Consider the following 25,553-nt stretch of genomic DNA (forward strand, 5'->3'; position numbering starts at 1 on the left):
CGACTCAATTATTATAACAAGGATACTCTTCATTCTAAACAGACCGCGCTACAAGAGTTAGAATCGGAGCACAGACCTTCAAGACGAAACGCAATCCTCTGTTGCAAAATATCACACAAATCAGGACCTGCACTTATGGTTTCAAAGGCGATTTCAACACTGCGAAGTAAATTTGAAATCTTCAGCATGAGAGAGCATAATCGTATTTTTGGAATTGCATTTTACTTTCACTTCGCTACGCACACCAAGACACACTACAACAGGAGTGGGTTCTATAAGAGACCACGATGACTCGTCATTAGTTATCCTGGATGTTCTGTCTCCCGGCTATTTCCACGCTTACTCTAGTCACGGTAATACGAGTCCTCCATTCGAAGCTCCCACTTAAGCCCAAATAAATTCAACTGAAGCAGTACTACAAACACCACAATAACACAGGATTTCGGACAAGTTTTAAACACGTACGTACAAGAGGCTAATGACAAAAACGAGTCAGTCAAGTTTCTTTCTTTCGAAGCAGTGATTGGGTAACCAACAGGAGAACATATCCACAGTAACTGTCGCATGTATATGTCTTTAATGCTGGAAACAGAGTAATTAATGATCATTCTTCTACGCTGAAGAGGTGTAAACTGTTAGTACACTAAGAACTTTTTTCTTTGCGTCGCACCGATACAGATAGGTCTTATGGCGACGAAGGGACAGGATAGAGCTTGGAGTGGGAAAGAAGCGGCCGTGGCCTTAATTAAGGTACAGCCCCATTATTTGCCTGGTGTGAAAATGGGAAATCACGGAAAACCATCTTCAGGGCTGCCGACAGTGGGGTTCGAACCCACCATCTCGCGGATGCGAGCTCACAGCTGCGCGCTCCTAACCGCGCGGCCAACTCGCCCGGTAGGACTTAATTTTAATTATTTTATATTTCAATTTATTTTCGAGAAAAACGTACCTGCGACAAATTTATAAAATACCATGCGGCCATTCTTCTTCCGGTTTTTTGGAGCGACTGTACAGTGTACAGCACATGGCCGTGGTATTCTGTCAGCCTACAACTTAAATGAGTAGGTACTGTGTTAATTCTGAGGGCAAGGGCAGCCACTTAACATTCTACCCCTCTAAATGTCGTGGTTAGGAAAAGGGGATGCTTTAACATGCCACTGCTCCATAGGTCTGTGTAGCCTGTATGGAGATGTTTTTCCTCTTTGCTCTGCTTTTTCGAGAAATATCCTGGAAATTTTAGTAAGTAGCAATTCAAACTATTACTTGCATTGGAGAAACTCTGGACAAGATAGCTGCTGAAAGTTGTCGTAATCAAAAATCGAACAACGGGGTCAGATTTCAAGTGACAGGACTAGGAAGACAGGTCATGAATGTGACTGCGCCACTGAGCTCCACTGTTGTAGTTGCTTCACTGTACTGGTACAGGAGCTTCTAGTCAACAGTTGTGACTTAATTCGTGTGAAGTTATTCTGTCTTGGTGTTTGTCTGAGTAAAGAACTGAGTTATGTTTGAGAAATAAGTGGCAGCAGCCTGCCATGGTAGGTACTCCTAATACCTGTCACTTCTAGGAAGCCTATTATTAAAAGGAGGCCTTCATACGGATAAATTTCGCGAAGAAGATTTTATGATTTGATAAAGTTTTTTTCAAGTACTGTGCTGAACATCTGAATTTGAGGCTTGCTCTTTACGTAAGCAGAGGCCTCCACTGCCATTCCTCGCGAGTTTTTTTCCCTTGCATGATAATTGAGTTCTAAATGTGCAAACTGGTCGCTCATTAAGACAATACCATCAGTCAATAACAGATACCAGGATCTGGTTCTTTCCGAACTGTACTTTTTTGTTGACGAAGCTCATTGAGACATCTTAAAACCTTGCACTATGCCTTTATGGCCATACACAGCCAGTTTCTAAATGGACAGCTCCTTACGGCATTTTTCATATAGTCGCCGAACAGAGTATTGGCGTGGCTTGCATTGGCACTGCCGGTGGCTACAATTGAGGACCGTTTTTGTAAAACTTTCTTTCTGCAAAAAATTGGATATTTTTTTTTATTGATTTACATTCATATTGAAGCCCTATATAGGATGGTGAAAGCTGTTTGTGTATAACTTGCTTTTTGCTGCAGTAATAATTGATGAAAGTTTGCGAGCTTTTCCAAAACTAGCTTTCCACTATTTAATATTACAGCAAAACTTGCTTTCTACAGGAATTCTTTCTTATTTAGAAGTCATCGAAACTGTTAATATTTATAACTGCATGGATTTGGTTTAAAATTAATACGGCAATGGTACTATTGAGTATGCAATAATGTTTGGTTGTTACTTCCCTTACTGCTTTTGTTCATTATCCTTTTCGTTGCTGAGATGAAATCTTTTTTGTAAAAATTCCGTGCTTTCTTTTCATTGGTCAACATCTGCACTTTCATTATAATCAGAGTCATTGCTATCATCATCATTATTCCCAAAATCACCAAAATAGGATATTCATCTTGCAATTCTATTGTGGATAACGCTCTTATAACCTCGGATTTGGGAAGATTGCGCTCTTTGCTGGCAGACGACATAAAGCTCTCTGCTAGCTTGCGTGTTGGACATACCACAGCTGATATCGAAGAGTATTGTATTTGTAGTAAATAACTAACGAATGAACCAACGGATAATATTATTATACAACTTTCTATCTTCTTCAGACAGATGGCTTTATGAGCCCACGGAATTTGAATGATTTCTAATGTCAATATTGCGAGTATAGCATAGTTATATTCGGATGTATGTCTCGCTCGTAATATTAAGTGGGCAGCACAGCAGATTGCGAGCGCAGCAATACAAAGATTATTAGCAGTTGAGTCTTCTCTGGTCAGTAAAAGAAGCTTCGTGATTCCTGTGCTATAGAATTTGTGCAGTAATTAATGAAATTTAAAAAGTCTGAGGAGTATTCTAATGTACAAGAAGTTGAATGAAAATTGGACTAAGTGTTGGTGTCAATAAATAATTTATAAGAATGATACCATTTTCCTTTTTTTTTTTGGTTACTTTTATATTCATAAAGCGTATATACCAAAGACAATGTTTAAATTATTTTGAAGACTCTGATGTAGAAGAATTTTGAGTGAAAGGTGGATAAAATGTGCATGTAAATAAATTTCATAGAACAATAACAACATTCTTTTCTGAATTCATATTCATCAGAGTGTACATATCAGAATTTGCAGGAATGGTGTACTGTAAAACTTACACTGTGAGTAAATACGTTTAATTGATGGAAAACCCAAGATATCTCATGTTTTAGTAAAGTTACTAACAATTTCTTTACTAATATTTTGTGTAGAAAGCAAGTTTTGAAAAAAAACTGTTGACTTTTGAACCTTCATACACTGTACAATTCTTAAAGGAAATAAAACCCAAAGATCACCCTATAATAAGCCCTAATTATAAAATTAATCAACAAAAAAAGGAAGTTTATAACTTTAAAGCCCTTCTTGGAAAACATTTTTTTGCCTCCCCTGAAAAATTTCACTTTTTCACAAAGCAAGTTTTGCAAAAACGGTCCTCAATTAGTCTACGCAGTGGCCTCCACGGTATGCATTCGCCATGCGTCTTGGTAGGTGTGCTAGGTACCAACTGATGAGCCCAGCCTAGTACATGGGGGCTAAACGCTGGCAACCAGGAATGAATTAGCTGGAAAATTTATAATGTCCAATAACGGACCATTTATATTAGTATTATAAATTTACTCATTGGGAACAAATATTTCAGATTCCCTATGGGTATCAACACCTATATCATCCTCTGGTTAGGTTGACGTCAGGAAGGGCATCCGATCGTAAAAGCCAGGTACGAGGGTACTTCTCACTTCACACTAGATCCTGCGGAGAAACAGAACACGGGTTGCACACATTAGTATTAGGGATAGTAATTCATCTACTCTTCAATACAGTGAAACCCCGATAATAGGCGCCCGATTATTACACTACAGCGCATAAGACGAGTTTTCTTTCTCAGGTCCCTGAACATCTCATATTATAAAGCCTTTAAAACTTACCTCGTATATTGCGCTCGAATCTCGCCTATTACGCCCTGAAGGTGGTTTTCCTGGTTTCTACTTTCACGCCAAGCAAATGCTGGGACTGCAAATTAATGCCACTGTTGCTTCCTTGCAAGTCCTAGCCCTTTCCTATCCCATCGTCGCCATATGAGCTATATAAGGGCTTAATTTAGAATCTTGACTCCTTCAAGGATGAACTGGTTCGGAGTTTTCCACCTTCACTGAGGATAATTGCGAGCCTGCGGATCCTAACTGACGTACAGTCCAGTGGCTATCAGGGGCCATCTCTAGGAGCCCCATAGCTTAGTCATGAGCTTGAGGGGGACTTTGACATCGTTTAAAAATCCTATTGTCCTCTGCTACGTCCAGTATTCAACCAATCGACAGATCAAGAGTCCATTAGACAAATGCTATTTGAGTTCATTCTTCCTCGGCCAACGTAGTAAGTCTCGGGTTCGGTGAAACACAGCAGTTATACCTTCAATAAACCTGGATGTGAAACAGCCAGCTGCGTTATTATTCTTTAGCGTTTTCTCATCTGAAATGGGTGTTCCTAACTTTATCTGACAGCCGAAAATCACTAGAGGAAACTAAACATGAACCGCGTAGGCAACTTTCTCAGTTTATAGCTTATTACTGTATCCTCCAGATCGCTAAACGGATCACATTTTTCATGCATTTTAACGTCCCAACAATATAGGTGGCATATAGTCGACGCTGGGAGGAGAACGGGCTAGACCTTCCCGTTAATTAAAGTGCAGCTCTGACAATAGAAAACGATGGAAAATAATTTTCAGGACTGCCAATAGTGGAGGTCGAAATCATACCTCCAATGCAAACCTACAGCTATACAACCAGTATTACGCACTCAACTCGCTCAGTAGTACAGGCAATATTATCTTCTTCCTGGTCCCTACTTAATTACACAGGGTCGGCACTTTGTATGCACTTGGCCAAGTTTTGCGGCCGGGTGCCTTTCCTGGTGCCAACTACATTACATTCGAAATATTTTTCTAAGCCTCTTCTCTTTTCAGTTCATACTTATTGAGGAGAGCACAGTACGCCAATTAGAAGAAATACTTCTAACGAACTCTTTCTTCTCAAGAATTATACAAGATTCAAATGTGGGACCATCTCTTTTACTTCTTTTTATTGATCTCTCAGATTGTGTACGACATTCCCGCTACTTATTTTATGCAGATTATTTGAAATTACACAGGCGTATTTCAACAACAGAGGACTGCCATCTTCTACAGTGCGATATAAATACCATCTGAGAGAGGATCATCAAGAACAAATTAAAATTCAATGTTTCTAAATGCGTAACCCTATCTTTAGCTTGAGCCAAGGTTCCAGTAACTTTCACTTACTCGATGTTAGGGATTAACTTGAAGACAGTCAAATAATAGCGGGTGGTTCACCAGACCCTTGAGATTTAGTGTTATGTATCCCACCGCATTTATTTTGAATTTATTTATTGAACTGAACATAACAGGCTTTCGCCCAGTTACAATGTTCCAATACAGACTATTTATAGCTAGGCACTAACTACTTAACTACTTCTAAATCTACTTTGTAGCATCTTGCACATGGGCGGATCGCCAGCTCCACATGCAACACACCACCTAACTAAACTAACTACTTTACTACATGAATATTTACTAAATCTATCCTAAATCTGTCTGGCCGCGACATCACCCCTGGTGAGGAACTGCTACCACCCTTCCCTGGGATGTCACGACCAGACATGTCTCATGAGGCTCGGAAACCGATACCTCGTAGACCCTTTAAGCTGTCAATGTTATTTCCTCACCACTCCATCTAACAGCCCACATGTGTGCGGATACCCACCGCATTTACTGAAATACATCGGTCTCTCTTCCTACACCATGGCAATATAACGAGATGTGTGGTTACGGGCTAAAAACCAGCAGGAATCATGAGCACCACTATTAATTCATTGCGAGTAAAAGGAATGAACCAATAAAACGAGCAAACATACGAAGAACAAGTACCTTACAGCAGGAGGTGCACACGCAGACCAGGAACAGGTATTTTATAGGCTGGAAACTGCGCGCTGCATGACAAGCCCCGTAATAGCTCACTTGCCAGGGGCACGGTTGTTTTGATAGTGGACGGTGCTCGAATGTTCGAGTCCAAAGCAAGTGTTTTTTAAAATATTTTTACGACTTGTTGACCGAGATGTGGCAAGGTAACCAATCAGTTTGTGGAAACTATTTTTGGCTTTGAAAAGGGCCATTAGTATGGTGGGATATGGTATGGAGCTGGGTTGGAGGTGACTAGGAAACGTGCGACAAAACCTCAGTTATGTAGGACTCTTAACGCAGCACCTGTTCGAACTGACAACCTCAGTGGTCGATACAAAGCTGCGCGCGATGTTGTAAGGACTGTGTGGCACGTCACAGCATTTCCAGCGTAACGGATCGACATGCCTAAATGATGAGCTATCTAAGGTGACCGGGAAAGCTCGCAGGGGCGTAGCCAATGGGGGGGGGGGGGTACTGGGGTTAGAACCCCTCCCATGAAATTTTTCCAACAGAAAATGAACAGAAACTGACAAACCAGTGAAAGCCGACTCAATAGCTTGTCTTTTTTTTGAAAATTCACAGAGAAATAATTGCAAAACAAACAGATCTCCTGAATTTATTTTCCAAGACGCCCCAAAATTGGATTTTAGATTGTAATCTGAATATACCATTCATTGTAAAACTTCTTACCTTTATATATGGTTCATTTTCTGTATTTTAATGTAAGATTTTGTAGTGTACGAGTACTGTAATCTGGATACCAACATAATTCAGTTGTATCAGTGGTCTATTTTACTTTCTGTTTAAAAAATATATACCCCCCCCCCCAAACACACAAGTTCTACACAGTTCCACATAAAAATCCACGGGCGTAAGATCGGGGATATGACGGTCCATGGGACAGGTCCTCCCCTTCCTATCCATTTATTAGGATACGTCGAGGAGAGATGGTTCCAGACAAACACAGCCGCGTGCGGTGGAGCTCCGTGATGTTCAAACCACCACCTGCAGCGTTCAGGGAGTGGCACATGTTCCAAGAACGCTGGTAGGTCATCTTGGAGTAACCGCGAAGAGCGTTCTCCAGTCAGAGGTCCCTCAAAGGTACAGGGACCACTCAGGTAAAAATGAAATGGCATATGGCTTTTAGTGTCGGGAGTGTCCGAGGACAAGTTCGGCTCGCCAGATGCAGGTCTTTTGATTTGACACCCGTAGGCGACCTGCGCGTCGTGATGAGGATGAAATGATGATGAAGACGACACATACACCCAGCCCTCGTCCGGCGAAATTAAACCAATTATGGTTAAATTTCCCGAGCCTGCCGGGAATCGAACCCGGGACCCCTGTGACCAAAGGCCAGCACGCTAACCATTTAGCCACGGAGCCGGACACAATGAGGTGATCACGCACGATGCCACACCATACGTTCACGCCCCACTGTACCTGAAAAGCTGCCTGTCGTACCCAAAGGTGATGATCCACACTCCAGTAATGCATGTTATGTCGATTAACGGTTCCATTGTTGTGGACCGGAGATGGTACGGGTGAAACCACTGGATATGCAATATCCGCATAACAGACTCCCAGTGGATGTTCGTCTCCTGTGCAATAGCCCGCGTGCTAGTGTGAGGGTCATGCCGGACAGCGTCCAACACAACCTCTTCATTGTGTGCAAACGTCAAGGGATGATCTCGAACAGACCGTGTCCTTCCCAAGGATGCTGTAGCCCGCAGACGTCTTTCCACACTCCGAAATGTCATGCCTGTCGGTTGTAGTCTATCCGGATAGCGTTCTTTATACAGGCGCTATGCCCGGTATGCATTCTGTCTAGTTTCTCCATAGATGAGTAACATATCCACATAATAGTCACTGGAATATATCACGATGCAGTGAATAAGCCTTGTGTTCTGTTGTGTTGTGACTTGCCGTGAAGGAGAGGACTTCGCGCAGCAACATAGCTACCTGCCATCGCATGTTGTTATCGTTCCAATAGGTCACACTTTGCCCTACCTGTGGTCTACGAAGCGTGGAACATGTACGACGTAGCTAATAGGTTGCCTGTGTCCTAGACACAGACCACAGACCTCATCCAACCCAGCTCAATACCCTGCGATACGATACACTAGTGGTGGGGACAGAGAGGCACGGAGCGGAGCAGTTGTGACGTCATCACCCGGTTGGACCGAGTGAATGTAATATGGCGGCACGTTGGTATGGCGTTCTCGAGAAATTCTCACATAAGTTTTCGTGTCGAATATGTACCGGTGTGTTGCGATCATGAGCACGGAACTGCGGAGGTCGAGTGGTTAGCGTTCCAGCTCCGTAATCGCTGGTTCGCCGGATCGGGTCCCGCTCGTCTTTATTTTCTTTCATATATATTACAATTCAAAGGTAATATAATAAAAAAGGTGTATTTGCACGAACTTTTATTGGATTTCCAATGTTATTTGGCTCTTTACTAATGTTTATCATTACAAAAATTCTTTCTTTCTTTTTTCTCTCTTTCTTAATCTGTTTACCCTACAAGGTCGGTTTTCCCTCGGACTCAGCGAGGGATCCCACCTCTAGCGCCTCAAGGGCAGTGGCCTGGAGCGCGAGACCTTGGGTCAGGGATACAACTGGGAAGGATGACCAGTACCTCGCCCAGACGGCCTCTCCTACTATCTCACCTGTTATGCTGAACAGGGGCCTTGTGGAGGGATGGGAAGATTGGAAGGGATAGGCGAAGAAGAGGGAAGGAAGCGGCCGTAGCCTTACGTTAGGTAGGGGCCTACATCCTGGCATTTGCCCGGAGGAGAAATGGGAAACCACGGAAAACCACTTCTTGGATGGCTGAGGAGGGAATCGAACCCCCCTCTACTCAGTTGACCCCCCGAGGCTGAGTGGACGCCGTTTCAGCCTTCGTACCACTTTCAAATTTCGTAGCAGAGACGGGAATCGAACCTGGGCCTGCGGGGGTAGCAGCTAATCACACTAACCACTCCACCACAGGGGCGGACTACAAAAAAATATGTATAAATTATAAACAAGTAAACGACCAAATGATAAAGTGTTCGTGAAAATTTATGCCTGTCGTGATTTGCGAAATCCGTCATTCCTGACAGTGAAATAGGGTAAGGTACCCGGAAATGCTTTGCACCTGGACGCTCTGACCTGCAATATATATGCAAGATATGACCAGTGTTGAAAAACAAAAAAGCGATGAGCGGGACTCGAGCCAGTGATCCAGCGATTACGGAGCTTGAACGCTAATCACTCGACCGTCGCCACCTCGAGCTCGCGACCACATCGCACCGGTATACATCGACGCGAAAATTCCTCTTGCGATTTTCTCGAAAACGCCTAAGTAGTACGCCTTACTATTTGAACATTTTCTTGTCCTAATGGACTACCAAAGTGTACAAAGTTTGAAGATAATCCGTGATCCGAACGTCGTGGTCTCCCCTTGTTAAACACGTGTTGTGCGCTACGCTGTGCTCTGGTCCTCCGCGAGTACTTGCAGTTGTAAGCGGAGAGGATCGGTGGTGCGCTCTACCGCTACAACCGGATTACTCATCGGTATTACTCGCTCCGCTCCCAGCTCTACGATACATTAAGGCCCATTACAGGGCCAAATAAACAAATCTGTGGAAGCTATCAAGTAAGCAACCTTACTACACCCCAAGCAATTGACAGCAAAATAAAAAAATACTTGGGTGGGATTCGAACCTTCGAGCACCATCTACTATCACAACCCCCAACGCGCCCCTGCCAAGTGAGCTATTACGAGGCTCGACACGCAGCGAGCATTTTCCAGCCTAAACAATACCTGCTCCTGGTCTGTGCACATCCTGTTCTAAGGTATGTGTTCTTAGTACCTGTGCTTGTTTTACGGGATCATTTGAGGTACCCATAATGATTTAATAGTGGCGCTCACGATTTCTCCCTCTTCTAGGCCGTTAACACATCTCGTATTATTCCGGTTTAATGAGAGGGAACGATGTATTTCAGAATTGTAATAAAAGCCGCGTGATGCCTAAAACTAAATCGCAACGTGCTGGTGAACCACCCAGCATACCAAGATGTATTATTTGCCGCCAAGTTAACTTTCTGAAGTCCTATTGAAAGAACAGCTAACATCGCTTGTCATGCGTAATGTAATGCCATTTAATGGAATCCTGGACGACAGATAGAACACTCAACTCACGACAAGGGCGCCCAGAAGATAGTTTGTAGGGGAGGGGGGGGGGCGGCTAGACCTGGGGGTATGTAGTATTTTTAATACTTTGGAAGATGAATGGCTACTTGTATTCTACGGTAGAATACCACACACGGTATCCCCTACCACTTCTATGTAATACCGACTTTTAAATCATTTTCTTGAAAAAAAAAAAACCTAACTATTAGATTTTTTTCCTTTCCTTGAGAGCTAGCGGGGCACCCCTCCCCCCTTGCCCCCGGGCGTGGGCGCACTTGATTCACGGACAGGACTGTACTAGCTGCACTGCACTGCTCCACTCCACTCCACTCCACACACAGGACTGACAACACTCAGCCGTCACTGTCCAATGACTAACCCAGTGCTCCACAGCAGTACTCATCAACAGCACGACCGCTCTGACTGAACTCAAACTGAACCACTGACAAAACTCAACCGTCGAGCTCGTTCAGGCTGCCTTAAACAGGGAGGACGGCTCTTCCAGATACTTCGCGAAAGAAGCTCCTAGAGCCCTGTCGAATCCAAATGCTCTGGTTCGCTTTTGAGGTTTTTCTCCCACTGTCGGGAGGCCTCCAGTGAGATAACGGGGTGATGACAGAGTGGTGGCAAAAGGGGCTGGCCTTGCATGCCCGACTCTTTCCTCCTGGTTGCGGCGCGGCAAGCGGGCTGGAGTCTAGTTCGGTGATAAAACTCACGGCAGGGGCCAGGCTAACTTGCTTCTCCCAAGGCCTTACAATAGACACCGACACAATATGAATCGTATTTTAACTGGCCAGAGGAAGTCGAAGCATTCTGCACTGGCCAATTTAGAGATACACATGTATTAACATCCCACTGCTGGTCATTTTGAAGTGGCTATTCGTGCTTTTTCGTTTCAATTCCAGGTAATTACTGAAGCTGTATCATTTTATTAGGTGTGCAGTGCAATGAAGTTTGGCCAAAAAATGGATTTCTAAGATGGAGAGGAACAAAGTTCAGAATTCTGAAAGCAATGGATTTCATTAATGATATTTGAATTTGAACCTTGAAAGACTGAAAACTTGACATTTAGATTCAGTTTTCCACAGAGGGATAGATCAATTCAATTTTGAACGCATACACTAAGCACAAGAAAAGTGAATGCGCTGACGTCCAACCCGACTGTTTTATGCTTGAATCCCAGCCAAAGAAGTCCTAAACTAAGCATGGGTGATCTGCCGAGCCCAGATAAACGTAAGTAGGTGGTGAATGAAAAATCAAGAATGAATTTCGACACATTTGTAGATGTTAATGGAACATTTAAAAAATCGTAATAGGATACCAGTAGGAAGACTAACACGGTAATTGTTTAAAGGTTAGTGTTAGGTGCTGCATAGCTGAGGCAGTAGAAGCTTGATACGGGAAGGATTGAGAGTTGGGCCTTTCAAAACATGTGCTTTCCATGGCTAAATTTTCTGAATACAAAGCTAAAACTGGGTTAAATATTATAGAGGAATTAGAAACGAACATGGAATATGAATGAATGGAGAATATAACCTTTGTCTCAGACAAAGGGGTGAATATTAAATCATAATTTTATGAATACAGAAGGCTAGTCTGTTCTGTCCATTGCATCAACACCATTCTAAAGCATGTACTTGAACCGAAGAAGGAATGAACTAGATAGTGAGAGCCTTAGAGAGGCGTATTTGACTATGGAATGCTCAATAAATCGATTGAAAAAGAGTGATTCGGTAACAAAACTAAAATTGTTTATCAACATACCAGTTGGAGTAGCCATGTTAAAATACTGGGGTAACTTAACCAACACGACGATATTAGAATATTAGTAGCCAGCGAAAATGAAGGGTACATAATAGAGGACTTTAACCAAGGCCTAGCCCAAAGGATGAATTGTTTTCTGAGACTTTAAAGGACACTTCTTCGCTTTTGTATATTCAATGCGGGTGTTCTCAAACCACTGTTCCCATCTGCTCGATCAAGCACTCTTAAGTTAAATTATAGATAAAAGTGAAAAATGTGCAACTTCTAACAGAGTATGCCTTACTTCGACGGAAATATATCGTCGAACAATAACATCCGATGAACGGACTCAGAAGAAATACTTCGTAGGTCTCATGCTGCTGTTACTTTGGGGAAGCGTATGCGGTGTTGGCTGCGTTATTACAATCTAACTGCACAACAAGTAACAGTGGTAAATTGCCAATATTTAGTCATACATACTGTGATAGTACATATATCACACCCTCGCACTGTATTCAGAAGTGAGAGGTATTGTTGTCATTCGTATTATTGTTTCATTTGTATATTTATTCTTAACTAGCGAAAGTACCCGTGCTTCGCTACGGTATTCTACATTGTATTCGAATATCGAAGTAAATAGTGAACATGCAGTAAATAAGATTATTTTAAAATTGCATGTCTCTTAGCGTTATCCGAGAAAGAGCATGGGGAGGTCCCCGTACGTTGTTTCCAATGTAAAGTGTTTGTTATGGATTTGTGATATAACGGCAGGCTCACTTGCCTACTGCCATTCACAATCGAGTTGGGAAGTTTACATTATAATTGCAGGCCCCATTGCCTACTACGTGGACAGAATCGATTTGGGGAGTTTTCGTTAAAATGGCAGCCCCCCTTTCCTACTTCCAGACAGATTACAGTTTAGGAGTTTTTATTATAATGGCAGGCAATTACCCTACTATCACTCGAAATTGAGTTGTGCAGTTATTATAATGCCAGGCCCATTTTCCTACTTCCAGCCAGCTTACTGCCAGTCACACCAAGTTGGTGAGTTTCCATCAAAATAGCAGGCCACTATGCCTAATGCCAGTCACATTTTAGATGCTGGCGGGCACCCTTGCCTACTGCCAAACACAATCGGGTAGGGGAGTTTTAAACAAAACTGCATGCTCACTTGCCTTCTGCGAGTCAAATCGAGAAGTGAACTATTCATTACAATTGTAGGCCTTCCTTACTAATGACAGTTACACAGGAGTTGGAGAAGGAACCCTTTCATACTGCCAGTCAAAGTCGGTGTGGGGAGTACTGATTACAATAGCAGACCCACCTTTTCTCAATCGCTACAAATCGACATCGGTGAATATATGTAGATCGACATACGAAAGTATATGCGTGTTTACAATACTGAAGACCTTCATTTACAGATTAACTGCTACTAAACGTACGTCATATCGACAAAGGATTATACCAAAAGACACGCCGGATTTAGTGGCCTAAATGGCTGGTCCTATGATGTCATCTATTCTTGGGTCAGATTGAGTTAGAAACGTGGAACAGGGTAACGTTTTTGTAAGATTATCTCACATTACATTACTTTTCGGATAATTATGTGACAGCTACATACATAGCATTTGGCTCACATGTGGCTACTGGGTGGGTCAATTTTCGTGAAGAGTTTGATGATTCTGTATTTCATATAAGTAATCGAAAGTATGAATTATGCATGTGAAAATTCCAAATTGACTTAACATCGATTAATAGAGAAAAATCAAACGTAAAAGTGATACAGATACGGCAAAAAGTCATAAGACCAAGGTTGTAGATCATTCCAAATTGAACGGAGATTGTGCAATCTGTTATGCGATAGGAATTTCCGAAGGTCTGCACCATAATTAAAATTGCCTGCATATTTCGATACTCTTCGGGGATAAAAAGTGAAAAATTTAATGATCTTGGATGTTTTCGGTTCGTTACAGGCTAAAACGTATAATTTTGTGAAATTTCAATTATCTTCTTTTCCTTCTGGCAGATTATGCCGCAATCTGGATTTTGGGCGAGGCGAGTAAAAATTAGGACTTTCAGGAAACTAAACCAAAAATGATGCAGATGGTCATTATTACCCCTTAAACGGAAAGCTGTACGTAAATTTCGCCAAAATAGTCAGTGTAGAGGCACATAGTCGTTACGATTTGATTTATATAGATAAGGAATCTGCTCCATGTAAAACACCTTTTGGGCTATGTCCGCTGGACTTAACCTGCAAAACTGACCATTCAAGATATCTCCCTTATTAATCCTCCTGACGAAAAAATGCACATGAAAAAAAGGTTTAGAGGTGGAATTACATCACGTTTGGTCGATTTCCAGTCAGGTTGGTCTTGTTCTGTATATATTGTGGGAGAGTAAAATCACCATTTCGGTTCCCTATAAACCGCCAGTCCATTCCGGAACATAAAATGTTATTTACATTTAAAACCTACCTTTGGACAGGTGGATGCTAAATATAAATTTTGGTTCGAATGTCTTCAGTAGTTTTCAAGTTGTAAGGAATACGCTTTACACGCACCCGCTCGTGAGTTAAGTCCGATGGGACTTGTACAGAAAAACGGTCCGTTAATGATGTCTCCCTTATTAGTCCTCGTATCGAAATGATGCACATGAGAAAAAATGTTTCGAAATTAATTTCTACCAAGGCAGGTAGATTTAAATTAACGTTGGTTGTGTATATTTTGTGGAAGTGCAAAACCACTGTTTCGGTTTCGTATAAACCCCCAGTCAGTTCAGGGATTTAGAAACAATATTTGCCCTAAAACCTATCAAGGACAGGTGTATTCTAAATATGAGTCTTGGTGGAAATACATCCAGTAGTTTGTAGCACTCGCGTACATATGGCGTAATTAAGGAAGAAAATAATACAGTTAAGAAAGTTGAAAGTAATAGAAAATGGATTATAACTGAGGACAGTCGGATAACGACAAATATGTAAATGCCAAGTTAATGTATTGGAATATCAAATGCCCCTCAATAAATTATGCTAGTGTGAGTTATGGATATAATAAAGCGGTAACAGAGGAGAAATTTAGGTCCAGTGATTCCTAGGTAAACAAATAATAAGAAGATGACTAATGGTGTTATTATTTAATCTATTCGAGGGCGGTTATAACATCCAACGATATTCCGCCAATATCCCGCAGATAGGCCGATTGACGCCTCTCTTGCCTTCTACCTAAGGAACAACCACGAATTTAAAAGCATGATGAGGAAAATTGCAATACCTTACTTCCCTGCTGGCATGCAGTCAGAGACGTTGCCATGGTAACCTGTAGGTTCGTTGTCGGTCTGTCGGTCACTCAATGCAGAGCATGATACCAGCGGAAAATTGTAAATTTCTCCGTCATGTGAATAGTAAGGTAAATTATGAACATAACTAAAGTTGTTTATAATGAAGAGACATTTCACGTACGGTAAACGAAGTTTACAGAAAATCAAGAGTATAAGAGAAAATGGGGGAAAACCATTCTGGCTTTCCTATAAACCCCCCGTCTGTTCAAAGATTTTAATATGATATGCATATCAAAACCTTCCCCGGGATGAGTATACTCTAAATATGAAGTTTGGTTGAGATCTATCCAGCCGTTTCGACGTGATGGTGGAACAGACAAACAGACAAACAAACAGACACGAAACGTAAAAACCACCGATTCGGTCTTGAGTTGACCTAAAACGGATAAATATCTGAAAAATTGGCAAAACAAAAGAAATTGCAGACAGCGGACCCCCTACAATTTTATTTATATAGATATTTCAAGCTGGAAGGTCTCCATATGTGATATGAGTAATTAGTTTTGTACAAACGGATGGGAAAACAGTGCTAATTACAACTCGGAATGTTTGCGTGAGTCATGCGGGCATCCCCGAGCCCGATGAGTGGCCTTGTTATTGTCTTGTGACACGGAAGTGGTTCGGGGCGTGGTCTTGGAATGACAAGAGGATCTTCTGATCGTGATTGGATGGCCAGGATCAATATAGACGGATCATGTGAGAGGAAGGAGGAAGAAGGAAGCTGAGGTCTATTTAGGCATGTGAGAAAACGGCGGAGGAGGACTTTACTTCAAACTTTGGTACGAAGAGGGGATGTAACTTTGGTGGAACGGGGTCTGATAATGTTTGTGGAATGTGAAGTCTGGTAATAACCTACAACTTTGGAGTGCTTAGGCACTTTGTATTTTATCACCTGTGGCGCCTTGGTATTATACGTTGGTGAAAGCTATGGGGTACTCTATCTGAAGACTTTCCACAATTTATGTTTTGGAACGACAAGCGTGTGTTGCTCAAGTGAATGTATCTTTAAACCAAATGTTGGAGTCAGTGAACACAATATTATAAAGTTACGATATCCGTGTGAGCAAGTGCCAATGATGAGAATATGCAAATCGTGTTGAGAAACAGAGACAGTGAAGGGTATTTCCATATATACATGCTTTGTTATGAACTTTCAAGGGATTGACTGCAAATGGTAGCTTGGTCCTCGCTTTTGGTTTCCCACTGTTTTGTTGTTGTTGTTGTTGTTGTTGTTAAATATGGAGTCTTCCAGCAGTGTTTTGTGAGCGTATTTTATGTATACTTTTGTGTGTTGATGAGTTGCCCATGCACGAATGTTATTTAGAATATAGTTATTTTAGAATCAGTGGAGTTATTGATGAGATTAGGTGCAGTTCCTACCTATTTCGTCGTTTTCAGAAGGTTAGGTAAGGCCTGAAGCAGATGTAGCAGTGCGCAGCTTTATGTACACGCCTGAGAGAGAGAATTATGTTTTATCAAAATTCGAGAGCCTCCGTGGCTCAGACGGCAGCGCGTCGGCCTCTCACCGCTGGAAACCGTGGTTCAAATCCCGGTCACTCCATGCGAGATTTGTGCTGGACAAAGCGGAGGCGGGACAGGTTTTTCTCCGGGTACTCCGTTTTCCCTGTCATCTTTCATTCCAGCAACACTCCATTCTCATTTCGTAGCATCGATCATTCATTAACAAATCACTTTGGGAGTGGCGACCCCATCGTACTAACAGCCTATATGTGCTTCATTCATTTGATACTTTCCTAACTGTCTGACTAATTTTACGAACATATAAAACTGCATTTAACTTGAAAAACATGAAATATCTGCATTTAAAATTGAAATTATGAAAATTAACATTCATTAAATAAAATACACACTCGTCGGACCTTGTACTCACACTTACTTGTTACCTGCTTACTTACACATACGTTATTTGAAGGGCGCCAGCTGCCACTCAGTGCAGCAATAATAGAATGCGACTCTTGACTATCTCTAGGGTGTGGGGTAATAAGCTTACTTTTGACAACATACCTTGTAAGTTCTGGGAAAAGGAGATTGGCGTTCGGTTTCCCCATTAATTTTGAGGTTAAGATATTTTACTGTCATTGAAATAAAACTATGAATTCGTTTGATAGAACAAAATATATTCTTTAAATAATATACAAAAATAGTGAGTCTTGTTGCGATAAAACAGATGAGAATATGAAATTATGACATTGCAACTGAAAGAAACTAGGCATGAATTTGAATTCTTCTTGACCGGACATTTAACAATTTATACGAAATATTTCCCTCACTGATTCACTTGACTGTACCTTCAACACTTTTAGTGTAATTACGACGTATTCCTTAGATCTGGTGTTTACTGTAGATGTGTCACGCCTAACTTGGTGATACATCCTTGTGACTGCTTCTCCATATCATCTGACTTCTTTGTAAGTCAATATGGTATCCCTCTCTGACTCCATGGTAAGCCCTTGCGTCCGTGTCTTCAACTAAGTGAGCGACCAACTTTGTCCTCACTCTCTCAATGACCAATAATTAATGGCTCACTGAGTTTTCTCCATCTCCCGTTCACACTCGTTGACTGACCGACTGAGGCCTCTTCATCTCGTAGACTTCTTCACTGTTCACCTTCCGTTTAACTAATGACTGACGCTACAATATGCAGCCACCTTTTATAGACGTTGGTGCCGGGCTGAGTGGCTCAGACGGTTGAGGCGCTGGCCTTCTGACCCCAACTTGGCAGGTTCGATCCTGGCTCAGTCCGGTGGTATTTGAAGGTGCTCAAATACGTCAGCCTCGTGTCTGTAGATTTACTGGCACGTAAAAGAACTCCTGCGGGATAAAATTCCGGCACCTCGGCGTCTCCGAAAACCGTAAGAGAGTAGTTAGTGGGACGTAAAACAAATAACATTATTATTATTATAGACGTTGGTTGACACAGCTACGTAATCTCCAGAAATAACAATGACATACTCCCACAACGCCTCAAACTGTTGCATGTAATGGTGAAATCCCCTGGAGCGGCTGAGTCTCTGAGCGAATTGCTAAAAGCGCACGATGACGTAGCCATGACGTGGCAATGACTTGGCAGAAGCGCTAGTAGTATAGCAATATAACAACGTCACATCCACATCTTATACATCGAAACTCTCACTGTACAGATATTTAATGTTAATCTACATATACGTATATATGCATACACTCCATTACAAATACGCAAGCGACAAGCATTGTATAATGGAATTGAATAATAATTATAACAAAATAATAGTAATCTCACAGATAAAATAATAATAATAATAATAATAATAATAATAATTGTACAAGGCGGTACACCTCCGCGCCGCTAATTCAAACTTTGCGCCAGTTGAAACTCCTCTACTGGAGGAAGCCTGAACTCTAACAACCATGTTAATTCTAAAGGTTATCAGAAGATGTCGCTATCTGTAAATTTTGAAGAGTTCTGAACTGAGTCTTTTTCGATTTATTTTTGTTTTCTCTCTGTAGTGAGAAGTGTGAACATTCTCTTCTAGATGGCACTACTGAAGAAATACAACGGTGCACCCTAGTGCGAAGTGAAAGAATTTTTTTTGAAGAATTTCAGTATGCATAAGTTTGTTCTTTGTTAAATTTCTTTCAGTCATTGTTTAGGTTGGCTGTATAACCCTTCTCTTTCCGCCAGTTTTGAATTCGACCAATGAGTAATTTTTGTAATTAAATTTCCACCAATCCTAGATGTCTTCTTCAGTTTTGACTTGTAATGTTTCGGCCGTCCAATAAAATGCTTGTGGGCGGGTGTTATCATTCATGAAAGGTCTCGAATGTTCCGCGAGGGTATATAAACTGCTGATTTTCGGGTCTCTGCGCCACTTCAGTAACATCTATCATTGTGTAAATTATGTAGCAGGGGCGGGAAGCGCTTCTTTCGTCGGGCAGCGGTTAATCAATAAGGTTGTTAGCGTGGTTTGGTGGATTAGCAGAGGTGAAAGAACGTGCGGGGGTGAACAGGTCTCAGGCTACGAAATTAAAGTTAATTTAAAATTTAACAAGGTTATATTTTCTTTTCAAAATTCAGAAATAACAAGAATGGCAGGTACAGAGTAGCAAGGCAACAAAGTACAAGTACAGTATTTACAGGATTTGGGCTTCGAACCCCGAACTCTCAATTCTTGGGCAACTAGCCCAACTTTACCCCAAAACAAGATTTAACAGAGGGGCAGAAAATCCCATTCATGCCCAGGAGCACTTGCTCTAAATTACACAGAAAAGCCTCCTCGAGGCATACAACACTCAATTTTCAAGAAGGATCCACTCGCTCTCAACTTTAAGCCTATCCAAGGCCACACCAAACTCCACCTTCAAGTTGTCCTCTAAAGACATAGACACGGGGGTAAAATACCCAACCTACTGAGGTCTATTAAGTGAGAAAAAAAGGTTAATTACATGACCTCCAAAATAACAATTTGAGAGGAGGCGATCTGCACTCCTAATACCTTTTGTTTAAAACCTAATCTGGCTCTAGGCCGCTAATGCAAGGGCTAATCCCATACTAAAGAGGTGACTTTAGCAGGAAACAATTTACATTACGTTAAGGAAGAATCGGTTATGAAAAATAAGTTCACCTCAAAACAATATGAGTGGGAGCTCGAGAGGGTTAAGCACTCTATCCCAATATGTAGCTTTAAAAGAGAATAGATGCTAAGAGTCTTTACATTTTAGGGAAAGTTACATGGTGGAACGCTTCGGACCCGCCCCGAGAGTTAAACTGCTGAGCTAGCAAGAAAAGAAGTTATTAAAGGCCATTACCTTGTTGCTGAGCTGCTGCCCGAAGAAAGAGGCGCTTCCCGCCCCCTGCTACGCATTTTACACTTAGAAAGTTGGTACAGAAGTGGCGCAGAGACCCGAAAATCAGCAGTTTATATACTCTCGCGGAAAGTTCGAGGCGTTTCGGAAATGAGAACACCCGCCCACAAAAACTTTATTGGCTAGGGTTAAGCAAGATATTCAAGTTGGAGAAGATACATCTGATTGGTCAGAAATTAATTAAAGAAATTCGGGATTGGCTAAATTCAAAACAAGGGGAAGGAAAGGGTTATACAGCCAACTTAAACAATAACAGAGAGAAATTTAACAAGGAACAAACTTTTGAAATAAAAATTTCTCCAAAAACAGTTCTTTCACTTCGCACTAGGGTGCACCATTGTAGTTCTTCAGTAGTGTCCTCTAGAAGAGAAATTCACACTTCTTACTACAGGTAAAACAAAAATACATCGAAAACGACCCAGTTCAGAAACTCCAAAATTTCCAAGTAGTGACATCTTCTGAGAAACTTGAAAATTAACACAGTAGATAAAGTTCAGACTTCCTCCAGCAGAAGAGTTTCAACTGGCGCAAAGTTTGAATTAGCGGCGTGGAGGTGTACCGCCCGGTACAAAGGTAATAGCCTTTTAATAACTTATTTTCTTGCTAGCTCAGCAGTTTAACTCTCGGGGCAGGTTCGATACCTTTTATCATGTAACTTTCCTCTAAAATGTAATAGACTCTTTGTATAAATTCTATCTCTTTAAACTACAAATTGGGATAGAGAGTGCCTAACCCTCTCGAGCTCCCTTTCATATTGTTGTTGAGGTGACTACGTTTTCTTAACCATTTTTCTTCGTTTCGTAATGTAATAAGTTTTCCTATCGTGTCACCTCTTTAGTATGGGATTAGCCCTTGCATATGCGGCCTAGGGCCAAATAGGTTTTAAATAAAGTATTAGGAGTGCAAGGACGCCTCCTCTCAAGTTGGTATTTTGGAGGCTATGTAATTGTCCTGTTTCTTTATTGAGTAGGCCTCAGTAGGTTGGGTATTTTTACCCCCGTTTTCATGTGCTTGGAGGTCAGCTTGAAGGTGGAGTTTGGTGTGGCCTTTGATAGGCTTGAACTTTAAGAGCGGGTTGCTCTTTCTTAACATTTTGATTTCTGTGTGCCTCGAGCAAGCTTTACTGAGTAATAGGGAGCAAGAGCTCCTGGGCATGATTGGGGTTTTCTGCCCCTTTGTCAAACCTGGTATCTGGCTAAAAATGGACTAATTGCTCAAGAATTATGTGTCTGGCTCTCGGAGCCCAAATCCTTTAACACTGTAATTGTACATCCTCGATTTGTTGCTAGGCTACTGAGTACCTGTTATATTTGTTATTTCTTGATCTTAAAAAGAAAATATAACCTTGTTAAATTTTAAATTAACATTAATTTCGTATATTGAGACCTATTCATCCCAGCACCTTCTTTCACCTCTGCTAATCCACCAAACCACGGTAACAATAATATCACAGATGCAATAATAATAAAATACAGATACTACCTTGTAACGGGATTTGAACCGTTATACATTACATCCCTGACCCGGTCAATGACTGGAAAAAAGGTTTAGGTTTTTATTTTTATCAAAATTCGAGTGCTCCTTTCTGGTGAAGTCTGGCGCTCATACTACGGACATTTCGATTAATTATTTTTATTAATTTATTTTATTTATTATTGTTATTTATACAGATTTCAATTTTATTTATATAATTTAAAAAGATTTCAATAAGTACATCATACATGTAATGTATTTAAGCGTTCAGTCTGCAAGCTTCTGTGAATTTACTAAACTTCACCATAATACTATGACTGCAACTACAGTAGCTCGGCGACTTCGTTTGGTGCTACACACCGTATCTTTAAAAAACGGTTTAGTCATCGTCGCTCTGGTCACCCTCTACTTCTCTTTCCCTCCATGGCCGTGTCCATTATTATCCTAGGCAACATATCCTCATCCCTGCGCCTCACACGACCCTCAGCACCGAAGCTGGTTTGTACGCACAGCTTCATTAATAGAGTTCATTCCTAATTTAGCATTTATCTCCTCATTCTGAGTACCCTCGTCCTATTGTTGCCATCATTTCGTACCAACAATAATTCCCACTACTTTTATGTCTGTTACTTCGAGCATATGAATAAAATATCCTGATTCCACCCACCTTTCACTTCCACATAGCAAAGTGTCTGAAAATAGTCCGATGGGAAGATAAGTTTCGTTTGATTGTGAGAAATTGCCTTTCTCTTCTGGTCGCAACTGCGAGCTCAATGCTTTTCACTTACTATATCTACTACCATCCTTGGAGAAAACACATTCTAAGTATTTGAAATGATCCAGTTTTGTTCCAGTTTTGTATTCGATTGGACATTCAGTCCTATTAGGTTCCTTTCCTACTGACGTTACCGTTAAATATTTGTCTTGAAAAAGGGCACAAAGCTCTTCCTTCCGGAAATTCCGTCAATTGCAGCAAGTAGTGGAAAGTGAAGTACATCTGTTTCGTAAAATCCGTGGGTTATTCTTGGAAATGGCTATACTTCGTTGTCAAATATATATACAGGGTGTATCGAAACATTTGTAACAAACGCCGGGAGAGGCGGGGGGGGGGGGGGGTTACTGGGATCAAAACAAGGAAAAAAGTCCCTATGAAAATACATCCTACAATGCGTTGTTACCGAGTTACATGCGGTGGAGTTACCGAACGTGTACATTGGTCACATCATAGGAGAAGTTCAAAGAGTCCACCAAGGACTTGGACTTGTGAAGCCGATCGAAAATACCTGGGTCCTCTCGAACAGCTGCACAGGTGTTACTGATTCGCTGTTTCAGGTCGTTGATGTTAACCGTAATGGCGTACACCATACGTTTCATGTGTCCCACCAGATAAAAATCCATTGGATTAAGATCCGAGGATCGGGCAAGCCCATGCACTGGACCTCGACGCCCGATCCACCGTCGCTGGAAGGTGTTGCCCAAAAATAGGTGTACGTGCAAGCTGAAGTACGCTTGGGTCCAATTATACACGAACCACACGGCATGGCGACCTGCTAGGGGTCCATGTTCCAGTAGTACAGGCAGCGTGCCCCCTCAACAAAATGACATAAGCTGGTCCATTCAGTCTTCAGGGTTGCATGTATGGAACGATCAGCTGATCATGGATAATACAGTACCACCACACCACACATTCGTCTAAAGCGCTGATGCTCATTAGCGACAACCGTGCCATTTTCAACTGCACACGTGCGTGTTATGCAAGTTTATGGTGTCATCTCTTCCAAATATGACCTTGTCAATAAACAAAACAGACGACGGACAACAAAAACGTCAGTATTGTAGTGGCCATGTGCAACGCCTGTACCTTAATATCAACGTATTGTAGGACATGTACGCGTGTACCTCAATATAAGCGCATGTGTCACGGTTAGAAAGCCAAGAATAACGGCCGAAAGGACTTGTCGTGCTGACCACACGACACCTCATTTTGCAAGCCTTCGGGTTGAGCAGCGGTCGCTTGGTAGGCCATGGCACTTCGGGCCTGTTGCGCAGTGGCATAAAGGGGTAAGACATGTGTTCATAGGGACATTTGTTTTTATTTTGATCCTAGTAATCACCCCACGACGTTTGTTACAAATGTTTAGATACACCCAAAATATCAGTGCTCTACGTACGTGCTCTCTGGTTGACTCACCTGAGGTAGCTGCTGCTCGATGCTCCACAGCGATGGGCTCGTAAGTCCCAGAAGCACCTCCATGGAATGACGTTGCCGCCGTCGCTCCCGCCGCCTCTGCTTGGAGGCGGACACCTCATTTCCTTGTGACAGCGCTTCACAGTAGCGCACAAAGTCGAGGTCGATGTGGTAGCCATACGGGCAACAGTTGCAGGGCGGGTACTTCCCCCGGGGCTCCAACTCGTGGAGTTGGGGGATGTGGATAAGCCCTGAAATACAAAAAACATACATCTTCAGGTCCAAAAAAAGAAGATTTAGCGGGATAGTTAAATATTCCACACAATTTACTTATGATATACAGGATGTAACAATAGGGTGGGCTAAACTTTCAGGACAGATTCCTCACACGTAGAAGAAAATGTTATATGGACATGGGTCGAGAAATGCTTTATTTCCATGTTTGAACTATTTTTTACAACTCTACATAGTATATTCATCATGGGGAAACGCACAGGAACAGAACCCGTCCTGGGATATCCCGGCATTAAAAGCCATACGACATTTCATTTGTAACACCACATTTCAAAAGCGTCTATTCTCTTTCTTTCTGAGCTAGTTATCGCCCATGTTTCACTTCCATACAATGCCACGCTCCAGCCGAAAGTCTTCAGAAAAAACTTTCCAATTCCTATATCAACGATCGAAGTGAGCACATTTTTTTCTTAGGAAAGGCCCTTTGCTTGTGCTAGTCTGAATTTTATGTCCTTACATCTGCCATCATCAGATATTTTACTACCAAAGTAACAATATTCATCTACTTTTTTTTTTACGTTGCACCAACACATATAGGTCTTATGGCGACGATGGGATAGAAAAGGCCTAGGAAGTGGAAGGAAGTGGCCGTGGCCTTAATTAAGGTACAGCCCCAGCATTCGCCTGGTGTTGTGACGTACCCACTTGGCCCACAGATGTATGACAAATTTATAACGTGGCGGGTCACTTTAATATTAAAATAAATGATATGTCATGGTTTCTCCAGAAACAGTATCCCAAGGGCGCCAGTCTTCAAGCTTATGGCTTGAAAACAAAAGTAGATAATTAATAATAATAATAATAATAATAATAATAATAATAATAATAATAATAAATAAAAATACGTAATGAGACTCAAAAACTCCCAGGGGTGGGGTGAACGGAACACAAATCATTAAGTACACTAACTTGGAATTTAAGGATCATTAATAATCATTTCGTAAAATACAAATTAAAGCAGCTATTTATTAAGATGAAAAACGTGACGTAACGGCGTATTAACGAAATCTGAACTTACGGAAGCAAAAGAAAAAGTGAATGAAATTAACTTTAAGAAAATGAACTGTTGCGCGAAGACTTGCAGTAACTTATGCCATAAGCTCACCAAATGTAGACTCTGTTGTCTTGAAACTGAAGATGGATGGATCTCTCGTACAGGCTGCCTCATCTGTTGTTGGATTCCAGTCCTACATCCACATTCCCTGTCTTTATGTAAGGAGTACAATAGGAAGTGTTAAAGTCGTAATGAGTCCTAATTTTAAGTGCAAAACCACCATGGGTTATGTTCATGGAGAGAATACCTTCGTATTCTTCCGTATTACGGAACAGTAGCGTAGCTAAATTCATAATAAAAGCTCTCCTCCCCTATACCAGTCAGAACCGGTCT

General features: G+C 41.6%; 1 protein-coding gene across 2 annotated transcripts in view; it reads right to left on the reverse strand.

Annotated features, from left to right (window-relative positions):
* Positions 1-25,553, reverse strand: part of LOC136864720 (KN motif and ankyrin repeat domain-containing protein 2) — a 480,434-nt gene that overhangs the window by 238,521 nt on the left and 216,360 nt on the right. For both annotated transcript variants that reach the window (XM_067142058.2, XM_067142057.2), the window contains exon 3: positions 23,876-24,123. In XM_067142058.2, the coding sequence (XP_066998159.2) occupies positions 23,876-24,123 (248 nt within the window). The remainder of the gene's footprint in view (positions 1-23,875; positions 24,124-25,553) is intronic.

Source organism: Anabrus simplex, chromosome 2 (assembly GCF_040414725.1).
Source record: "Anabrus simplex isolate iqAnaSimp1 chromosome 2, ASM4041472v1, whole genome shotgun sequence".
NCBI lineage: Eukaryota > Metazoa > Arthropoda > Insecta > Orthoptera > Tettigoniidae > Anabrus > Anabrus simplex.